Genomic DNA, 22,556 nt, shown 5'->3' with positions numbered 1-22,556 from the left:
TTTTATGAAAGGGCTCGTTTGATTTGGCTGTAACCTGCCTTTCCAGTCTCATTCAGTACTGAACCTCATTTACTCTGTGTTCTTGCCAAACTAAACTGTGCCCTCCTCAAACACTGCTGCTTCTTTCCTTTCTGTCATAGGTCAGGTTTCCCAGGGGGGAACAAAAAAGACTCTGAGATGGGGATTTACCTGCAGGAAATTTACTAGGGCACACCGCTGGGAAAAACACATGGGAGGGAGTGAAGGAATCATAGTCAACTCCTCCTTCTATCTCTTTCCATACAGTAGGGAGCTTTTGGGCCAGGATAGCCCCTCAGAGTTGGTCTGCATTGAGGCAAAAAGGCCAGGCCTTACACTGATGTGGACCAGTCACTGGAATGTGAGCTGTTTCCAGGAAGACTGAGCACTGCAATGTCCACTACATATTCTTTCCATGTTTCTAGAATGTGCCCCCTGCCTGGAATCTCTTCCATGACCATCAATATTTGTTCAAATCTCTTTCCTAATCTATTACCTAGAGGTAGACCTGTCTTTTCCTTTAAAGCCTAACAGAATTTTGTGCAATTGCATTCATTTGTTTATTCATCCTATTTCTAAGTACTTACTGTGTGAATTAATTACACATTAGTTACTTTAAGTGTTCAGGTACTGAAAGGACTCATGGGATTCAAACAGTTTATACTCCTTGGACAGCTTTGTTACACGCAAATAGTACCAGAGAGCAACAACAGGGGAAGGATATGCATTGAATGGGGTCTGGACATCTCAGAAGCAGCCTTCCTTGTTTTCCCACTGCTGGGTCACGCAGGATACTCCCTATCTCCAAATTTTGAACCACCTCCAGCATGTATGTGAAACATCTTGCTATAGGAATCCTAAAATCTGCTGGTGGTCAGATTCTCTTATAGCGAGCTGGCTACAATAAGCACATTCCAGTTACATGGGTGGCGTCGGCTGGCTGAGAACACTGTACTCCACTAAAACCAGTTATTATTAAATGCAATTATTATTAAATTATTAGTAGTAAATCCAATTCTTAAAACCAATGATTATTACTAGTTATTAGTAGTGACAGGCTGGTGACAGGCTGATATATTCTGACCTCAAAATGACTCATCGACCCATAGTTATAAAATATTATTTATCTTTAGTTAATACAGTCAATCATCATTATTCGTGGACCTGTGTTTTCAAATTTGCCTATTCACTAAAATTTATTTGTAACCCCAAAGTCAATACTCACAGATACGCAGCCATTCACAGAGCAGCAAACACTTTGCGTCTTCCTATAAGCATAGTTTCCAGCTGAGGTTATACAAGGGTATCTTCTCCCTCCTTGTTTCAGCTGTCACACTGAAATGAATGGAGGACAGAAATGGTAGACATAGTGCTGTGTGGTGCAAGAAGCTCCAGTGTTGGGGCCAGATGAAGGGGCTTTGAATCTCAACTCTGGCACCTGTTAGTGGAATGGCCTCAGACAAGTCACTTAACATTTTTGAACCCTGTTTTCTCTTTTGTAAAATAAAGAATATAGAATCTACTAGGATGAACTGTTTTTAGGGTTGAAGATTATAATTTACAACTATGTGAATGATTTATAAATATTTAATTTGAAATTGAGATTATGATTTATAACTATGTGAGTAATTTATAGCTATTTCCCTAGGAGCATGGATCCATGTTTCTTAACTTGACGTTTGCAGTGACTTTATGGAGCATAACTACAGTGAATAACAACAATCAATTGTATAGCATTGAGCAGACTCCACACCACTCTGGTGATAAGCATTCAGTCAGTCCATATGAGCTGAGGTTTTACCCATGTCTGCATTATATAAAGGATTGTCAACATAGAGTTTATGATGGATATGAAGATACTATTTAAAAACAACAAAATCCTTGCCCTTGAATAAGAAATTCAGTAGCGGGAGGAGGGCGGAGTTGGGTTCAACAATAAAACAAATTAAAAACAGAGCAAGGTAGAAAATAAATAGGTCATATTTTTAAAAAAGACATATAAGGCTATGTAAAGTTATCAATCAGAAACTTTTTGCTGGGTTCCATATCCCCATTCATTGTGTATTTGTTGCACACATGTCACATTCCAACCTACATTAGAGTCATTTTTTTTAATGTGACTTATTCCTTTACACTATTATAGCTACTTGGGAGCAAAGACGCAATTGTACTTGTCTTTAAATTCTCATAACATTTAGCACAATAGCTTATATATTATAGATACACAATAAATGTTTATTGAATGAGTGGAAGATTGGATGAATGATTATCTAATGTTTCAAGAAGTTCTCTCTATTCTCTCCAGTGTCATCTCTTTGATCTGGGTTACTCAGGAACAAACTAGTTCCACCAGTTATGATGAATTAATGCAAGTGAGATAATATATATCCATTTATGATGCCTTTTAAAATGTTATTTAAAATGTTATTTATTTTAAAATGTTATAATTCAGTGGAATTACTCATACTTTAACCCAAAGGGAAGAATTTTTTGAGCTAGTGTCTGCACTAACTGCAAAGTCCAATGGAGCTAGTCCTATATGAATTAATAGACTCATCTACTTGCCTGGCCTGCTGAATAAGGCTTGCTGATCTTATTATTTTAACATATTTATTATAAAAGATTTCAAACACATAGAAAAATACAGAGAATTGCATAACAAAGATGTATAGGTGTGTGTGTATGTATCACCTAATGCTATCAAATGTTAGATTTGTAAAACTTATTGTAGTCAATTAATTATGGTCTTTTAAGACCTCACCACAGGTTATCAATCTTAGTGCCAATTAATTAATAATGTTAATTATTAACCATTAGACTAATTTCATATGCTTTCCTCCTTACCCAGGGATGACAAATATTCTGTTACTACATATTTATGTAATCTGTGAATAATATATAGATTTGCTCTGCATATTTTGTACTTTATTTGAATAACATTTTACTTTGTCTCATCTGCAATTTGCTTGTTTAAAACTTCTGAGATTTATCTAAGTTGACATATTTAGGTCCAGGTCCTTTACTTCATTGATGTATAGAATTCTAATTTATGCATATATCATAATTCATTTATCAATATCTATTAATGGACATTTAGGCTATTAGGCTACAAAGTTGTAATTTTTTTGTTACCCATTATTATTTTAGCATAATCTTAGGTAAACACATATGAATAACTGATCACTGCAATAGATGTAAAAAAAAAAGTTAAAAAAAGTAAAATAGAAGAAATCTAGCAAAATAAAATTGAAATTTCCAATAAGAACAGGGTAATCCATTTAAATTTCTGTTCCTATGAAATTGTCAGAGTATTTACCTAGACTCTGTCCTTCTGAAGGAACATAAAACACTTTTACAATTCAATTTTAAGTGCACTAGGATCAATTTTTTAAAAAGTGTTAATTGTGAAGTGAGAGTGTTATCAGGTGCAGTGATCAAGAGGGCAGCTTTTAAATCAGATTCCACTGGGCTCCTGGATCTGCTATTGATTAGCTGAGAGACCTTGGTCAGGGTATTTAACCTCTTGAAGTCTCAGTCCCTCTGAGTAAAAAGGGGATAACTGTTGAACTTATGTTATAGGGTTATTGTAAATGAGTGTAAATGCATAAAAGCTAAGGGTTTGGCATATAAAAAAGCTAAGAAAGCACCAATAAATAGGAAAAAAAGTCTTCCAAGAAATTTGAGAGTCTTTATATTTAGTAATCTATACATGTATGTGCACACACACACACAAATTTACACACATATTTAAAATTTCATTAACTTAAGTAAGCCATATTTTTAGGTTAGACTTGGACAACTGTTATTAATATAACACCAACTTCTAAAAAATCTTTGGGGTCAATACCATAATTCTCCATACAGGTAAGCCCTTGTAAAATGGGACATTTTTGTAACCTCAGTAACAAAATGTTATTAGAATTTGAAAATTTACCCTGGTGTACAGAAATCTAATCCTTCACATCTTGTGTTAAAGTATCACATCAGTGGTAAACAGGACCCCCTTTATTTTTAACACAGTTAAGGGCTTGTGAATACAAAAATGAGTGTTCTTTGTTAATAATGAAATAATTACTTTATAATATTAATAAGGTACCAAGTGTATAAAGATGAACTTTTGGAAATCACTGTACTTGGAAATAAGGCTGAATAAAAAATGGTGATGGAGATTTTTAACGTGCCACCCAGTTTCTGTATTTTGGGTGTCGATATGGTGCTTTTTATTTGGGATTTTTCTTGTTTCTTGAGATAGGCCTGGATTGCAATGTATTTTCCTCTCAGGACTGCCTTTGCTGCATCCCAAAGCATTTGGATTGTTGTATTTTCATTTTCATTTGTTTCCATGTGTTTTTTAATTTCGTCCCTAATTGCCTGGTTGACCCATTCATTCGTTAGTAGGATGTTCTTTAACCTCCATGCTTTTGGAGGTTTTCCAGACTTTTTCCTGTGGTTGATTTCAAGCTTCATTGCATTGTGATCTGAAAGTGTGCATGGTATGATCTCAATTCTTTCATACTTATTAAGGGTTGTTTTGTGACCCAGTACGTGATCTATCTTGGAGAATGTTCCATGTGCACTCGAGAAGAAAGTATATTCTTTGCTTTGGGATGCAGAGTTCTAAATATATCTGTCAAGTCCATCCGATCCAATGTATCATTCAGGGCCCTTGTTTCTTTATTGATTCTCTGTCTAGATGATCTATCCATTGTTGTAAGTGGAGTGTTAAAGTCCCCTGCAATTACCACATTCTTATCAATAAGGTTGCTTATGTTTGTGATTAATTGTTTTACATATTTGGGTGCTTTTGAATTCGGTGCATAGACATTTATAATTGTTAGCTCTTTCTGATGGATAGACCCTGTAATTGTTATATAATGCCCTTCTTCATCTCTTGTTACAACCTTTAATTTAAAGTCTAGTTTGTCTGATATAAGTATGGCTACTCCAGCTTTCTTTTGACTTCCTATAGCATGATAGATAGTTCTCCATCCCTTCACTTGCAATCTGAAGGTGTCCTCAGGTCTAAAATGGGTCTCTTGTAGACAACAAATAGATGGGTCTTGTTTTTTTATCCATTCTGATACCCTGTGTCTTTTGGTTGGAACATTTAGTCCATTACATTCAGTGTTATTATTGAAAGATATGGGTTTAGAGTCATTATGTTATCTATAGATTTCATGCTTGTAGTGGTGTCTCTGGTCCTTTGTGGTCCTTGCAACATTTCATTCACAGAGTCCCCCTTAGGATCTATTGTAGGGCTCATTTAGTGACGATGAATTCCTTCAGTTTTTGTTTGTTTGAGAAAACCTTTATTTCTCCTTCTATTTTGAATGACAGACTTGCTGGGTAAAGGATTCTTGACTGCATATTTTTCCTGTTCATCACATTGAAGATTTCCTCCCATTCCTTTCTGGCCTGCCAAGTTTCAGTAGATAGGTCTACTACTACCCTTATGTATCTACCTTTGTATGTTAAGGCCCATTTATCCCTAGCTGCTTTCAGAATTCTCTCTTTATCCTTGTATTTTGCCAGTTTCACTATGATATATCGTGCAGAAGATCAATTCAAGTTACGCCTGAAGGGAGTTCTCTGTGCCTGTTGGATTTCAATGCCTGTTTCCTTCCACAGATCAGGGAAGTTCTCAGCTATGATTTGTTCAAGTACACCTTCAGCCCCTTTCTCTCTCTCTTCTTCTTCTGGTATACCTATGATATGGATATTGTTCCATTTGATTGCATCACTTAACTTCTCTAATTCTCCTCTCATACTCCTGGATTTTGTTTTCTCTCTCTTTTTCTTAGCTTCCTCTTTTTCCATAATTTTTTAAAACAATTTTTCTTTAATGTTTATTTTTTAGAGAGAGAGAGGGGGTGGGCAGATTATGAGTAGGAGAGAGGCAGAGAGGGAGGGAGACATGGAATCTGAAGCAGGCTCCAGGCTCTGAGCTGTCAGCACAGAGCCCAATGCCTGAATTGGCTCAAACTCACAAACTCACAAACTGCAAGATCATGACCTGAGCCGAAGTCAAACGCTCAACCCACTGAGCCACCCAGACGCTCCCATAATCTTACCTTGTAATTCACCTATTCTCTCCTCTGCCTCTTCAGTCCGCACTGTGGCAGCCTGCATTTTACTTTGCACGTCATTTATAGCATTTTTAAATTCATCATGACTATTTTTTAGCCCCTTGATCTCTGTAGCAATAGATTCCCTGCTGTCCTCTCTATGCTGTTTTCAAGCCCAGCAATTAATTTTATGACTATTATTCTAAATTCTTGTTCAGTTATATTGCTTAAATCGGTTTTGATCAATTTGTTAGCTGTCGCTACTTCCTGGAATTTCTTTTGAAGAGAATTCTTCCATTTCATCATTTTGGCTAGCTTTCTGTCCCTTATGTGTCTTAAAAGCTTGTTGTGTGCTCTGCACCTGCGAGCACTACTATATTAAAGGAGGGTCATACACTGTCCAGGGCCTGGCCCTTCAGGAGGTGTTTTTCTGGGGATTGTTACTTGCTCTCTGTTGTTGTGACTTTGGTTATTTTATTACCCTACTCGTAGTGATATTTTGGACCCTCCACCAGGTGTACTTTGATTTGTTCCTTGGAGGAGCCCTGTGTGGCAGGGCAAATTTTCTTTACCAAATATTTCCTTGTCTCATCTTCCTGTGATCTGCCTTCTTACCTTTTGAAGCACCCACACCCCTCTCCCTTTCCTTAGCTCAGGATGGCATATAAGGCTCAATTGCTTGCTGTCTTTTTGGAGTCTCATATCTTTGTGGGGCTCCTGGACGTAATTACAATGGCTTTTCTACCATTAACTTGACTGACTATTGTGTTTCATCTGTTGATACGGTGCTTTTTACCACCAAATGTGACTAGGAAAGACTCAGCCATGCTGTGGCTCACCACGATTCTGCACAAAAATAAACACTGTGTACTCTTAGTAGAAATGGGTTCGTGTAGCTAAATCTTCAGTATGTGCTCGAGTTTTGAGACAGGAATGGGATGGGTCTAAGCCTGCCTTTTGTATGTTAATGAGCTTTCACAGCAAAGGTTTATGAATTAACACAGGCAGAAGTACTCTTGAAGAAAGACATTTATCTCCTTATTGCCTTCTGTGATGGATTGTTCAGAGCTAAAGGAACACCAGGCCTGAATCAAATCTCCCACTGCCCTATATAGTTTGTACAATCTCCTTTTCGGTAACACAAAGTCAGGGCAACCTCACTGCCAGACCAGCACTTCTTTGGGAATCTTCTCATAATATGACAGGCTAGAACCATTTGTAATACAAATCAACGCTATTATTTTCAAAGTAAGCACTTTAAAAGGTTGCTTGAACAAGAAAAGATGAATTTGCCGAGTTGTATGCTATCTTGCAGTTAAAGTAAGATTATGCTGTGAATTGCACTGCACTGAGTGTTACATTTTATCCTGATGTGTTTTAAGTTGAATTGGGTAAACAGTGTTAGATGTTCTGGTAGTGTTAATATGCAAGATGTGGTGATTAGGTATGATTGTTTCACAGAACTACTACACTTTATTTTTTTTATTGTTCCTTTGATCTCTGATAGGTAGTGAAAACAAAACTTGTAACTTACAATACATTGACTTTGATGCAGAAATTAATTTTCACGTTGAGAATTTACTGATTTTTAAAATAGTATAACTAGATTGTAAAAAAAAAACAAAACTAAAAACACTTTAGTCCTCAAAAAGATGCCAATTTCTGTTTCTTTTTCAAATTTGTCTGAAGCCATTTTATCTTTAAAATTTTTGAAACTTAATTTAAGGTGAGGGACCTATACCCAATGATTTGGTGCAAACTTTTGAGAAACATCAAGGAGGTTGATCTTATAAGGTACTTGCACTTAAATGATCACAGTTGAACTAGTGTTAGTTTTCTTGCTCTAACATTAACTTTGTTTTTTTCTATGTAGCATAATATTGGGGACCACCTTTTTGTTTGTTTGCTTTTAAATATATATAGTCACTCTTATAGTTTGTTTACATTCCACTAATTCCCTACCAATAATTTTCAAAAGGTTTTCTGCTATTTAATTCTAATTTTTAGCGTGTTTGCTGATTACTTCTGTTGTTCCTTGATGTGATTGAAGACCATCAATAAAGGGGAAATTTTACATATAGCCTTTAGTATTTTTTTAAAAACGTGTACTGTGAAATGCTCCTGAAATCGCATATGTTGAAAAGGCCCGCTTCCACTTAAATGTGTGTAAGTCAGCAGGCAAGTTTTTCAAGAATCTAATAATCAGTTATTTCCCCTTTCACCTCACATCAAACCATAATTTTCCTATGGTAGTATTTAACTTAACTGACTCTAGCCGCTATTTATGTATTTCTGTAGCTTGTAAAACATCTAGTTATTGCTCTATTTCAGCTTGTTCATCCTAATGATTTATTTTCATTTTCTTTAGGATGCAGATCTGCTGCTAACTGGATTTGATTTGTAAGAGGGCAATCTACAGTCAATGGCCACTCTTGTCACATTGCTACTATGGAAAACAGAATGGTCAATAGGATATGGTCTGATAAATAGTGATGATTGAAGATGCTACTTCAATACATGTGAAATCAATGGGAGATACTGGATGCATAAAGAGCTTTCTGAGCTTTTCTTGACAAGCTTGCCTTGAAGAAGTTGGAGGTGCGTTCTACCATTATCCAGTCTTTCTAAAGCGGATACAAATACCTTTGCCTCACTGTAACCAGACAACTACACAACTAATGTGGGACCATGGCACTGCCCAGATGCATGTGGCCAAATTATGTGTGGAGAGCAGTAATGGCATGCTTGGTACACAGGGGATTGGGTGCCTCATTGACTCTCTGTGTGTTGGGATGTTTACTTCAGGCTGCCCATGTGCTTTCACAAAAATTGGATGATGCAGACCCACTGGTCACTACCAACTTCGGCAAGATAAGAGGGATGAAGAAAGAACTCAATAATGAAATTTTGGGGCCTGTTATTCAGTTTCTTGGGGTTCCATATGCAGCCCCACCAACAGGGGAACATCGTTTTCAGCCTCCAGAACCACCATCTCCCTGGTCAGATATCAGGAATGCAACTCAGTTTGCTCCTGTGTGTCCCCAGAATATCATTGATGGCAGATTGCCAGAAGTCATGCTTCCTGTGTGGTTTACTAATAACTTGGATGTGGTTTCGTCATATGTGCAAGACCAGAGTGAAGACTGCCTATATTTAAACATATACGTTCCGACTGAGGATGGTGAGTTTACTGCAGGAAAAACAGGGAGATAAATTTATATTTTCTTTTCTATTCTAAGTTCTAACAATATTGTTTCATGTGTACTGGTAGCATGCATGGCTTTTCCTGTTGGCATGTAGACATATTTTACATGCTTGCATGCTGCTCTTTTTGTTTATGTGTGTTAATGTTTCTGTTCTTATTTTTTCCTGTGCCTACTCATTTTCTTTCCTCCACAGCACGTATATTTAGGTAGAAATGGGTTCCTAATTTCCATTTCCTACCAAATGACTTCTGAGAAGATGCATCAACATTTCTCCATTGCATGTGCAGGCTCAACGAATTGGGGATCTTTCGCACTCAGTAAATGCAGGAGCGTATTAAGTTAGATAGTGGTGTTGCATGTTCCGGCGGTCTGTGATGGAGCGCCATGTTATTTTCTAGTCTTCTATTCATTTTTCAGTAAAAAGAATATCCAAGGAATGTGCCAGAAAACCCGGCAAGAAAATATGTAGAAAAGGAGGTATGTATAAAAGTGGAAATAAAAAAATGGGGGAAAAAGCTTACAGAGGAAGAAGATATTCTCCCTAAGGATGATTTGCTGAGCTGAGAAGTAAATGGTTAGGTGATATTTGGAATTTAATGAAGGCATGTCAAGGAATAGAAAGATGATTAAGGAGAGCTGTAGTTGAGTGGATAATATTGACAAAGCTCATTGGTGGTGCCTTATGTTTTGGTGCTGGTAGCATCAATAGGAGTTGAATCTCTGCTTTGAGTTTGTGTTCAGAGGACAAGATATGTTTAGGCTATGACATTGCCTGCAAGGAACACAAATGATGCTGCCTTACCAACTGGTCGACTTTATCTCTGAACCCTGTTCTACAGATACAGATTTCTGTTCCTCTTAACACTGGTCAGCTCTGTCACACACCTAGTTTTTTGTTTGTTTATTCTCAGCTACTTCTGAAAGCCCTGTGAACTTTCTCAGATAAGGGTAAATTTGCCGTAACTGTCTGGTAGTCACCATTATTCAGTCATGGTATTTTTTCCCAGATAGTCTATATTTTCAGTTACTCTTCCAGAAAAGAATGAGATTTTACAGATTTTTATACTAAATATTTACAGTCTTAAAATTACTTTAACATTTTTGTATTTATGTTAAACAATTTAACACATAGGGAAGAACATGATTCAGAAGCTACAATTAAATCAACCTTCAAATCATCCTCTAGCCAGATTGAGCACATGTACACACTGACAGCTGCAAGCTTGCATCTGAATGTAGCTTGTCCACACTCCATTTTTATATAACATCCAGTAAATCGCTCATAGGAGAGTATGATTTTTTATGGCAGTAAATCATCTAAGTGTTATTTTGACCTTATTCATAACTTTGTAGAATTTCCAATCTTCATACAGAAGTCATATTAACATTCCAGTGCTGTACATTCTGTCTCCCTATGCACTTCTAATCTGGCTGGACCAAGTCAGATTTCATTACAACATCCTGGTGGGGCAGGGAGTGTCTAAACTGTTCTGTTTTACGAGGATTGCATTATATGGAAGAAGCTTCATATAACAAAGTTCTCAACTGCTGACCAGAGTGTTCGCATTCAATTGAGTTTTGGTTTGGTTTGGCTTGCTTTTTATTTCTTTGGTCATACTAGTAGAATGGGATTTAACCTCTATTTTATTATTGATGCCATGATTTGGGTTAAAAGCACAGTATACTTGAGAAAAGCACAGATACAGACACAGCAAAGGTGTTCTAAATGACCAAAACAAAGTCTCTTGTTTTTCCCCAAATGAGAATAACTGCAGTAATTTACATATCTTTGACTAATGTACAATACTGCAGTGGTTATTATTATGCAGCTTGTCAAGCACGTGTAATTAACTAAGTGACTTTCACCTCCTGTCACAAAGATGTTGATTCACAAAGTCATAAATAAAGATGCTATTAAAGAATGCATAAATAGAGCATAATACATGAAAATATGTACAATCAAGAAAATGATAAAAACCAAAAAGGTAAGCTAGTAAGTGAGAAGTGACCTTTCCTCTCATATAACTTCAGGGGGGAATGAATTCATTAGAAAATTCTTTTTCATCATTCTTTAGATGGTCGGTTCCATCGGCTGTATGAGAGAGTTGGCAAAGAGGTGTGTAAGGCTGTGCTATTTACTTTGGCAACTTTGAACTCATTTATAATTAGCCTGAGGATAAAATCTGTAGATACCTACTTCAGTCTGTGTGGTTTATAGTCCAAATCTATTGTGCTTTTATGTTAAGCAGTTCAAACAATTATTTTGCTTTGGTATTTAATATATCTTATTAACACATAAATTTTGATCATTCATTGGCTGTTTGTATATTACTCCAAAGTCTAAATAACAAAGATTTTAAATGTAGCTTTCTATATAGATAGCTTTTCTTAAACTAAATAAAACTAAATTTTAGAGCTTGACTTTAAGCAGCGGAGTAGAATTCTTTTTTCCAAACTTTTAACTTTTTTCCTTCTCTATCATGGAAAGTCTCTTTTGGTCACTTCATGAAATCATAGCATTCTGGTTTAAGAAGATATTAGTCATTTATAATATCTATCTATCTATGCCAATATTTACCTCATATGGACTCTAAGTTCTTCAACAGAATTCTAGATGTTTATAAATGATGATTCAGGAAGTATAGGAATAGGTGTGCTGCATTTTATAGGTGATAAGATATTTTGGTTTGTTATTATTTATCTTTTTAAAAAAATTGTGTGTAGTCATCTTCCAAGGCGGGTGAACCCCCATCCCTGTGCCAAGGACATTATAATCTGTGCATACTGTATTCATCCAAAACTATTTCTTAATTGCTTAAATCATGCACTATGCAAAGGAGTCAGTAATGAATGAAACAAAGATCTTTCTTCTCATAGAACTTACTGCATTCAAGTAAATATACAAAGAACAAAGCATTTTCTCCACTTTAGTCTGTATAACAGGATCTTTTACTTTGTCTAAGAGATCCCTTGCTATAGTTTTTAAATAGAGCTTTTGTAATATTATCCTGTTCAGTTGAAGGGGGAAAAACATTTTACCAATAGGCTCCCACTCATTTCAAACAGGTCCTAGTTGCACTTTTCAATCTATCTTTTTATATTTCCCATGATAGTTTCAGCCATATGTTAATTACTCTCTAGATGTTTCTTCAGGGTTTTATCCTTGCAAAGTGAAACATGGGGGCTTAAAATGGGATGGCTGTCAACACTTGGCCAAATGGGCAGATAACGTGTGACAGAAACTGGAATTTGGATGTAGAGGACAGATGTAATTTATCACAAACAAATTTATGAGAAAAGATACTGCTATCCTTATTATATAAATAAGAAAGTAGGTTCTGAGGTTAAGTGTTCTGACCCAATTTCTATTGCCAGTAAGTGATAGGTTTGTCTCTAGTTCTTGCTTCTATTAGATGTATTTCCATCGTGTTAAATTACCTCTTCTAGAGATTTCTCTTTTGATTTTAAGTTTATTTATTTATTTTGAGAGAGAAAGAAAGAAAGCAAGCGGGGGGGGGGTCAGAGAGAGAGAGGGAGAGAGAGAATCTCAAGCAGGCTCCATGTAGTCGCAGAGCCAGATGTGGGGCTCCATCTTATGGTTCTTGAGATCAAGACTGGAGCTGAAATCAAGAGTCGGATGCCTAACCTACTAAATCACCCAGGCACCCCTCCTCTAGAGATTTCTATAGCTTTGGTAATATATCATATCTCTCTACCTTATTGATCTTCCTTTCCTTTTTTTCCTTTCAAAAATGTCATGAATTCTTTTTTTCTACCTGTTGACTCTATTTTAGGTAAATTTCATGCTCCCGTTAATTGAATTGGGTCAAGACGATGATAGCAACTGATTTCCAGAAAACATGCTAGTAACCATTGTAGTGACTCGGATCTTCAATCCTACACATAATTTTATTACTGTCTACGCCAAAATCTCAGCATATTTCTCCTGGCTACTATCAGAAGTAGCTTTAATTTGCTTATGTTTCATTTTGTTTCTTTAGTTTGCTGTCTTGTGAGAGTTGCCAACAAACAGAAGAGTGGTCAAATATTAGGCAGTAAACATGAGAAGGAGGAACAAGGGACCCAGAGAATCCACAAACAAATTGATTGGCTCATGGATACCCTAGAGTTGTGTAGCTTTGCATTTCTCCAGCACTTTGACTGTTATTTGCATAGCTCTTCTGAGATGAATACAGAATTGATTTTCCTTTCTGCAGTGGTGAGAAATTGTTAACCTAATTTTCTCATTTACCTCAATTTTTAATGTACAGAAAATTAGAATCTTAATAGACAACTCTTGCATAATTGTTTACTCCTTGAGCATTTTATTCCATATTTTCATAAGTATTTTACTTGTGCATTCTCCGTTTAGTAGTCATTACCTGAGATAACATTGAATTCATTCAAGAGTCTTTTCCACACATTTAGGGTCTATCTGGTTCTTTGTTGTACATAGAGACTGATTTTTCCCTAATTAAATATGTATAACACTACTCCTTTCATTGTTAATGTGTTTAAAAGGAGATTATATTCCAGAATGCTCTCCTTCTTGCCTCATATATTTTTAACAAATTTATTCATCTAACAAATATTTATTGAGTCCTTACTCTGTGCCAATTAGAGTACTGTTCTAAGACCCAGAGATACATTACATCAGTGAAAAAATAAAAAAAAATAAAAATAAAATAAAAAAATCCTTGACCTCCTGGAGCTTACATCTAGTGTGTGGAGACAAATTATAGACAATAAACACAATTAACAGTTAAAGTTAAAAGGTGTAAGAAGATGAGAAATCAACAGAATATGGAGGATCAGGAGTGCTGATGTGATGGATGAAGGTAATTTTAAATGAGATACTTAGCATAGCCCTCATTCTAGCAAAGACCTGAAGGAGATGAAGTGGTTATCTGGGGAGGTGAAGTGGATATTCGGAGAAAGAGGAGAGTAAAGAGCTAGTACAAAGGCATTAAGGTGACAGTTTGTGTTGTGTAGTTAAGGAACAATTATGACTATTGTATATATGAAAGGGGAGAGAGAGAGAGGCTATGAGATTCAGAATGATCCAACTTTTTTTATTAAAGAGGTAATGCCAGCACAGCATATGAAAGTATGAACAAAATTAAAAGGTAACCTACTGAGTGGGGAAAAATACTTGCAGATGATATATCTGATAAAGGGTTAATATTCAAAATATATAAAGAGCTTATGCAACTCAACACCAAAACAAAAGCTCCACAAATAATACAATTTAAAAGTGGCAAAGGACCTGAATAGACATTTTTCCAAAGAAGAGATACAGATGGCCAGCAGACATGTGAAAAAAATGCTCAACATCACCAATCATCAGGGAAATGCAAATCAAAACCACAACAAGGTATGATCTTATACCTGTCAGAGTGGCTAATATCAAAAAGACAAGAAAAGACGAGTGTTGGCAAGAATGTAGAGAAAAAGGAACCCTTGTGCACTGTTGGTGGGGATGCAAATTGACATAGCTATTGTGGAGAACAGTATGAAGTTCCCTCAAAAAATTTAAAAGAAAACTACCATACAATCCAGTAATTCCACTACTGGGTGTTTACCCAAAGGAAACAAAACCACTAATGCAAAAAGACACATAACACCTATGTTTGTTTTAACGTTATTTATAATAGCAACCTATTATGGATATGGAGATATGGAAGCAACCTAAATGCTCAACTATATGATTTTATTTATGTGTGGAATCTGAACAATAAAGAAAAAACAAACAAATGAACAAAGATAAAACAGACCCATAAATACAGAGGACTAACTGATGGTTTACCAGAAGGGAAAGGGGTAAGAGGATGGGCAAAAATGGATGAAGGAGAGTGAGGAAGTACAGGATTCCAGTTATAGAATGAATAAGTCATTGGGATGAAAGATTCAGCAAAGGGGAAGAAAAAGTTATTATGGCTGATGAATTGAGAGTAGATTGTATAAGAGTGTGGGGAAACCGGGAGAGCAGATAAGAGGCTATTATAGTCCAGACAACATAGAAGCCTGGTCCAGCCTCAGTCCAGGGAAATAACAATGGACGTGATAGTCTCGATGTATTTTGAAGGTCACATTTTCCCCCCATTAAATTGCTATGGGCTGTGAAAGAAAATGAGTCAGAGAAGATTCCTAGATTTTTTGTCTAAGTCCTTACAAGAGTAAATAAACTTGCCATCAATTACTATGGAAAAAAAAAAGGAATGTAGAGTGGTTTAGAGGACGTGTTAAATTTGAAATCATTTTTAGACATTCAAGTACAGACATCAAGGAACCAGTTTGAAGTTCAAGAGAGAGGTATAGGAGGAATACATTTAGGAATCATTGTGTATAGAAGGTAAATAATTAAAGTCATGAGGCTGAGTGAGAATGAAAGGAATTGAATGAAAATAGAGAAAAGAAAAAGACACCAAAGGCCAATCCATGAGACATTCCAACATTAAGAGGGCTGGAAGAAGAGAAAGAAAGCAATGGAGACTGAAAATGTGTTACATGTGAGATGGAAGGTAAGCCAAGATTTTGTTGTTGCTGTCCTAGAAGCTAAGTAAAGAAAACGCATCAGAGTAAACACAGTTATCAACTCTATCAAATGGACTTTTGTGGAGTCTGATGTACTGGAGTGGAGTCTAAGAAAAAAATGGGAGATTTGGAGTCTCTGAGCATAAATAACTATTTTAAGGAGTCTTGCTATAAAAAAAAGAAGAAAAAAATGGGAACAAAGGAAAATAGAGGTTGATTTTGTTGCTGTATGTTAAGATGAAAGAAAGAAATATTTGTATAGTAGAAAGAGAACAATTTAAAATATAGAAGATGGTGGACTGCTAAAATAACATTCTTATAGAAAGATGTGATCTAGTACACATTTGGAGGTTTTGGATTAAAAAGAGCATAGGCAGATAATTTAAATTAACATTAATAACTAAGAAGAGTTCATGAGTGGGATTCCATGGGTAGAAGTGGTAGTAGGATTCTATTTTCATCCGAGTATTTAAAAAAAATTAATGTTTATTCATTATCGAGAGACAGAGAGAGACAGAGCCTGAGCACGGGAGGGGTAGAAAGAGGGGGAGACACAGAATCTGAAGCAGGCTGCAGGCTCTGAGCTGTCAGCACAGAGCTGGACGCAGGGATCGAACTCACGAGCTACAAGATCATGACCTGAGCCGAAGTCGGCTGCTCAATTGACTGAGCCACCCAGGCGCCCCGTATCTGATTATTTTTATTTTGTTTGGTGTGTAATATTAAAGGGAATGGGAATAGAATTAACATTGGCAAGCTTTTAATTTGTTCTAGAATTTAGCCTCATTAATTTAATATCATAACAATCTTATGAGATTCTTATTACCATATTACAAATGCAGACATGGAGGACCAAAGAGGTTAAATATCTTGTCCTAAAATATGTAATTTGTTGGTGACCAATTATATTTTCTTTGAGGAGACTATTTTTGAACAGAATAGAACAAAACAATACAACAGCAACAACAGCAATCCTGTTTATGTGGGATCCCAGATCAAACAGAAAATGAAATTGGTGGCCAGTAGAAAAAAAAAATCATTGTATACTGGAATAATTACAACATCTGGTTCATTTGGGGGTTCAAAGATGAATGGGAAGCCAGATTGTACCAGAGATTTGGGATCACATTTGAATTAGTAGCCTTGGACAGATGTGGTTGTCTTCTAAAAGCTAAACAGTTTAAGTTGGAACTCTGAAATGAAGTAGATCTAAAGCGTTGTAAAGTTTTAAAAGAGTAACATCAATTGTTCCATTGTTTACTGACAGGCAGAGAGAGTCTTCTGAAGCGGATGATTAAAAGACCATTATAGTTGTCCAACTCAATTTTTCCAGAGAATAAATACCTTTTTTTCTTATAGAAACTAGGGTTGAAGTTGAAAACATGTAAGACTTATGTTACCAGCAAAAAGAGTTATTCCGCAAAATAAATCCTTTGTAGAAACTGCTTTTCTTTCTCCTATCCAGTGTATAATAAATAATATATTTTCTTTCGTGTATTGTTTTCACATATGGGACATGCTACTAGCTTAACAATTATGATATAATTGTTGCTTTAATTCATTTCTACATTACTTGGCATTACAGATTTTGTTGATAATCTTTTGGTTTTTAATATTTCTCCTATGAATGCTCTTCTTTTTCCTCCCCATCATGGTGGTACATGCTAAAATAGTTTAGGAAATGACCAATTTTAAAAATCACACCAGTATATAAATTTGCTAGAAGCAATCATATGAACTCATTCTAGATTTGATCATCTTAAATTCTTGACTAGATGTGGAAACATAATTTCTACTCATCAATCTTCTCATAACCATTTCTAAGAGGACAGAGTACTTAATGTAACACTTCCTATATTAGTTTCCTGGGACTGCTGTAACAAATTGCACAAATTGTGGGGCTTAAAATAGCAGATATTTATTTTCTCACAGTTCTGGAGTTGAAAAGTCCAAAATCAAGGAGGTGACAGGGTTGATGATTTCTGGAGCTTCTGAAGAAGAATCTCCCTGCCTCTCTCTGAGCTTCTGGTGGTTGCCAAACCTCCCAGGCATTCCTTGGCTTGTAGATGCATCTCTCTGATTCTACCTCTGTTGTCACATGGCTTTCTTCCCTGGGTCTCCCTGTTGTCTGTGAGTCTTCACATGGCCTTCCATAGGATGCCAATGACAGGATTTATGGCCCACCATAATCCAGTATGACCTTATCTTAATTACATTTTCAAAGCCTCTGTTTCCAAATAAGGTCATTGTCTTACTTTGCTAGGACTGCCATAACAAAGTATCACAAACTGTATGGTTTAAACAACAGGAAAATTTTGTCTCAAATTTCTGGAGGCTGGAAGTCTGAGATCAAGGGGTCGAGAGGGTTGATTCCTTCTGAGGGCTATGAAGAAGAATCTGGTCTAGGTCTCACTCCTTGGGCTTACAGATGGCTGTCTTCTCTCTGTGTCTCTGTGCATGGCATTATCCCTGTATGTATATCTGTGTTCAAATTACTCCCTTTTAAAATCTGTTTTTTTTTAAATTGACATATAATTGACATGTAACATATTAATTTCAAACGTACAACATAATATTTGATATTTGTATTTATTCTGAATTGATCACCACACCTAAGTCTAGTTAACGTCATCACCATACATAAGTACAAAAATTCTTTTTCTAGTGACAAGAACTTTTAATATTTACTCTTAACAACTTTCAAGTGTGAAGTACCATATTATTAACTATAGTCACCAGCTGTATATTACATGCCATGACTTACTTATTATATAACTAAAAGTTTGTACCTTTTGACCTTCTTCATCCATTCTTCTCACCCCTCACCCTCACCTCTGGCAACCACCAATCTGTTCTTTATATCTATAAGCTTGTTTTTTGTTGGTTTGCTTGTTTAATTCCATGTATAGGTAAGATCATACAATATTTATCTTTCTCTGTCAGACTTATTTCACTTAACATAATGCCCTTAGAACCCATTCATTTGTCACAAATGGCAAAACTTCATTCTTATTTATGGCTAAAGAGTATTCCTGTGTGTGCATGCATGTGTGTGTGTGTGTGTGTGTGTGTGTGTGTGTGTGTGTCTGCGTGCATGTGGGTTATTACATCTTTTTTTTCCATTTATCCATCGATGGACACTTGGGCTGTTTCCATATCTTGCCTATTGTAAATAATACTGCGATGAACATAAGGGTGCATAAACCTTTTCCAATTAGTGTTTTAATTTGCTTCAGATAAATACTCAGAAGTAGGAATTACTGGATTGTGTGGTAGTTCTATTTTTAATTTTTGAAGGAACCCTTTTGCTGCTTTCCATAGCAGCTGTGCCATTTACATTACCACCAACAGTGCATGATGGTTCTCTTTTCTCTACATCCTCAACAATACTTGTTATTTCTTGTCTTTTTGATATAGCCATTCTGACAGGTGTGAGGCGATATCTCATTGTGGTTTTGATTAATATTTCCCTGATGATAGGTGATGTTGAACATCTTTCCTTGTGCTTGTTGGACATCTTGTATGTCTTCTTTGGAAAAATACCTATTCAGATACTCTGCCCATTTTTAAATAGGATTGTTTTTTTGTTATTGAGTTGTCAAATTACTTTTTGTTTTGTAAGGATACCAATCATATTGGATAGGGTCCACCCTAATGACCTCATCTTAACAAATTTTATATATATATATATATATATATATATATATATATATATATATATATATTTATATAGATAGATAGATAGAGAGAGAGAGAGAGAGAGACCTTGTTTTCAAATAAGGTCACCTTCTGAGGTACTCAGGGTTAGGTCACCTTCTGAGGTACTCAGGGTTAGAACTTCAACATATTTGGGGGGGCACAATTTAGCCTATAAAGTGAAATGCTGAGGTTCTAGTTAGACATGAATTCTTGAGGGACACTAAGCACACATCCACTTTTCTTTAAACTGAATCCCCCTAAAAATTTCAAAATGGGTCATCATTATATCCATTTTATAGGTTTCTTGTTTAAGTTAAATAACTTACCCAAGGTCACATGCTGCTAGTTAGGAGCTGGGGCTTCTTTGCAAATCAGAAGTCAAATGTAATATTCAGGCCCTCCAACACCTGTAGATTCTTTGTGCTCTCCTGAGAAGTTTCTTTAATTTGTTTTTTCAGTATTTTTCTATCAAGAGAGGATGCTATGCATTAGTTTAGATACTTTTAAATATGCAAGTGTTTGATCTGTGATAAAATGATTCTGATTTTTTTAAACTTTCCCTGAATTTTAAACATTTTATCCAGATGGTTACTTACATGCAAATATGGTTTCAGTTAAAATTAAGATCCTATAAATTTAACATTGTAGTAGCATTGATTTTCAATACTATCTCATTTGTCATATTTAGGCAGTTGAACAAAGTTCTTTTTAAAATGATTTTTAAATTTAAGAACTATTTCTTTGTTTGCTGTAATTTTGCTCATCTGGTATCTATGTAATGATGGCATTAGAGCAATTTAATTACAGTCCTTAATTTTCATTAAAGCATGTAAAATGTGGCAAGAATCAGTTTTAAACAATTACGAAAAGAAATCTTAATGAAAGGCGTTGGGGTCATTGCAGCCGTAATTTGGAAAATTATAAAATCTGATTAATCAACAGTCCTAATTTTCTGCTTCTCATTTGAGGACTAAAAAAAAAAAAAAAAGTTCATCCTTCCTTTTATCTCTTTTCTTTGAGGCAAAGACTTTTGGAACAGTTAGGCCAAAAAAGAAATTACATGTTGTCTGCTAGTCTTAGGAGGGTGATACAAAAGCACTTTCCCTCTCTTCTCTTTCTCTCACAAAAGAGTTCCTATTCTGTTTCCCCAAAAAACTTCTGGGTTCCTCTTCTAGAGTCTTTCCAACTTCCTCAAAGTGGAAGTGGAAGGAGGAAGAGAGGGAATAGAAGGATAAATGAGTGCAGCACAGGTATGACATGAGGACAAATACAACCCTGAAAGGTAGATAAGAAGCATGAATATAAATTGTAAATATAGCTGTTCCCAGGAAAGGAGGAGGGAAGCCTAGGTAGAATTATTAAGAACACATATGCTCCTTCTGATTTGGATTCCTGGGCCTTTCTGGAATAGATATGTCCCTGTGAAGTGGATCTTTGGAGAGGAATGCCTATAGCTCGTGCTAAGTTTGCATTCCTGCGAAGTTCCTACTCACCGTTTTCCTCAGCTCATCATCTTTGCAGGCAGTGAGTTCAGGCCTCAGTTTGTAGCTCTAAGCTTTCATCACAAAGATTAATATTGTCCTTTTGGCACAATAATTTACAGGCCAGGCAGAGCCTGAGGTTTCTGACCTGCCTTTGAGCTAGGTAACCAAGGAGCCTGACAGTGCCTCTGTTGACCTACCCCCAAGTCCCCACCATCGCACACCCCTACACTCCCACACATCCCAACACCAACAGGACAGCTCGGCTTTCATTCCTTACACATGTAGGGAAAGTCCACCTATAGTGCCAAGATTTCTCTAAAAAAAGAAGAAAAAAAAGTGGGGGGAAGTGAGATTTTTTCTTTTGTTATTAAAAAAAGTTTGGCATTTATTTAGGGAATTAACTTTGTTTCCATGGAAACTAAAATATCTATAAATTTGGATTTTGAAGAGAAAACAATTTTTCTATAATGACCATTTAAAATATTTTGTATTCCAATTCACTCTGAAAAGCTAGGGATGATATTTGGGCTTATTTCTGTTTCTATAGTGTGAAAGCCTTTGGCCACCTGTCCAGCTCAGCAAAGGCATTTGGGGGGGGGGGCGCGCAAACAAAACCTTGTAAAATGTTTGCTGGGTCCTCAGATTGTCATTAAGTAGAGTCTTTGACTATCAGAATGATGCTTCTCTCTCTTTCTCTCTTTCCTTCTTCCTTTTGTTGTCTCCCTCTCCCTCACCCTCTCCCTCTCTCCCTCCCTCTGTCTCTCTCTGTAGTATTGATGTTGCTTTGATTTAGTTTGTGTTCTGTGTCCAGAAGGCACTGTCTTAAATTTCCTACATGGCCATTCTCTGTCTCTCTCTTGAGCCTACCATAGGCAAAATATATGTCCCCAACTACTGGAGGCTCAGTTGGGCAGGACAGATTTATTCTTCGCCCTCAGGGAGCTTCCTTTGCAGTGAGAACGCACCAGTAACAAGAAATCTGATATTGTTGTAGGTGGCCCTGTCAATATTACCAAGTAAATGTAAGCCTTATTTGTATTAAAATCTCGAAACCAAATGAGGAAATGGCTCTTTCTGTGGGGGGAAAAAAAAGGTAATGAAGCTGATATTTGGCACTGTGTTCCCTGTAATAAAACATTTAATTAAATCTTTAAATGTGTATGGAGCACAAAATATGCACATCAGAATAAAACACATCAGGCATAACCAAAACTATAATTATATCAGCCCTGTGCCTGAGCCCACCTCCGTTGCTCTGCCAAGAAGCAGTGCTTTAAAACTTTCTATCCATCTGTTAAAAAAAAAAACCAAAAAACTGCACTGTACCTATACAAATCTCTGGAAAGCTTGAGAATGCTTTGGCTACTGATATAGCAGCTGCTGAGTTACTGGGCTATAGGCTGTCTCTTCTGGAGGTAAATTAACAGCTGCTGCGCTGTAGTTCTTTCCACACTTCTGTTGAGTGTCTTCTCTGCGCAGGGCCCTGTGGTAGGCCCCAGACACACAGAGATAAAAGAAGGGCCTGAAAGGGCTGCCCTCAAAGCACTCAC

General features: G+C 36.2%; 1 protein-coding gene across 1 annotated transcript in view; it reads left to right on the top strand.

Moving 5' to 3' along the window:
* NLGN1 (neuroligin 1) overlaps positions 1-22,556 on the top strand; it is a 671,605-nt gene that overhangs the window by 11,879 nt on the left and 637,170 nt on the right. Inside the window, exons 2-3 of the mRNA XM_042999129.1 lie at positions 8,452-9,264; positions 9,707-9,766. Coding sequence (XP_042855063.1) covers positions 8,772-9,264; positions 9,707-9,766 — 553 coding nt within the window. The 5' untranslated portion in view covers positions 8,452-8,771. The remainder of the gene's footprint in view (positions 1-8,451; positions 9,265-9,706; positions 9,767-22,556) is intronic.

Source organism: Panthera tigris, chromosome C2, assembly GCF_018350195.1.
Source record: "Panthera tigris isolate Pti1 chromosome C2, P.tigris_Pti1_mat1.1, whole genome shotgun sequence".
NCBI lineage: Eukaryota > Metazoa > Chordata > Mammalia > Carnivora > Felidae > Panthera > Panthera tigris.
This window is presented reverse-complemented; position numbering and strand designations above follow the sequence as displayed.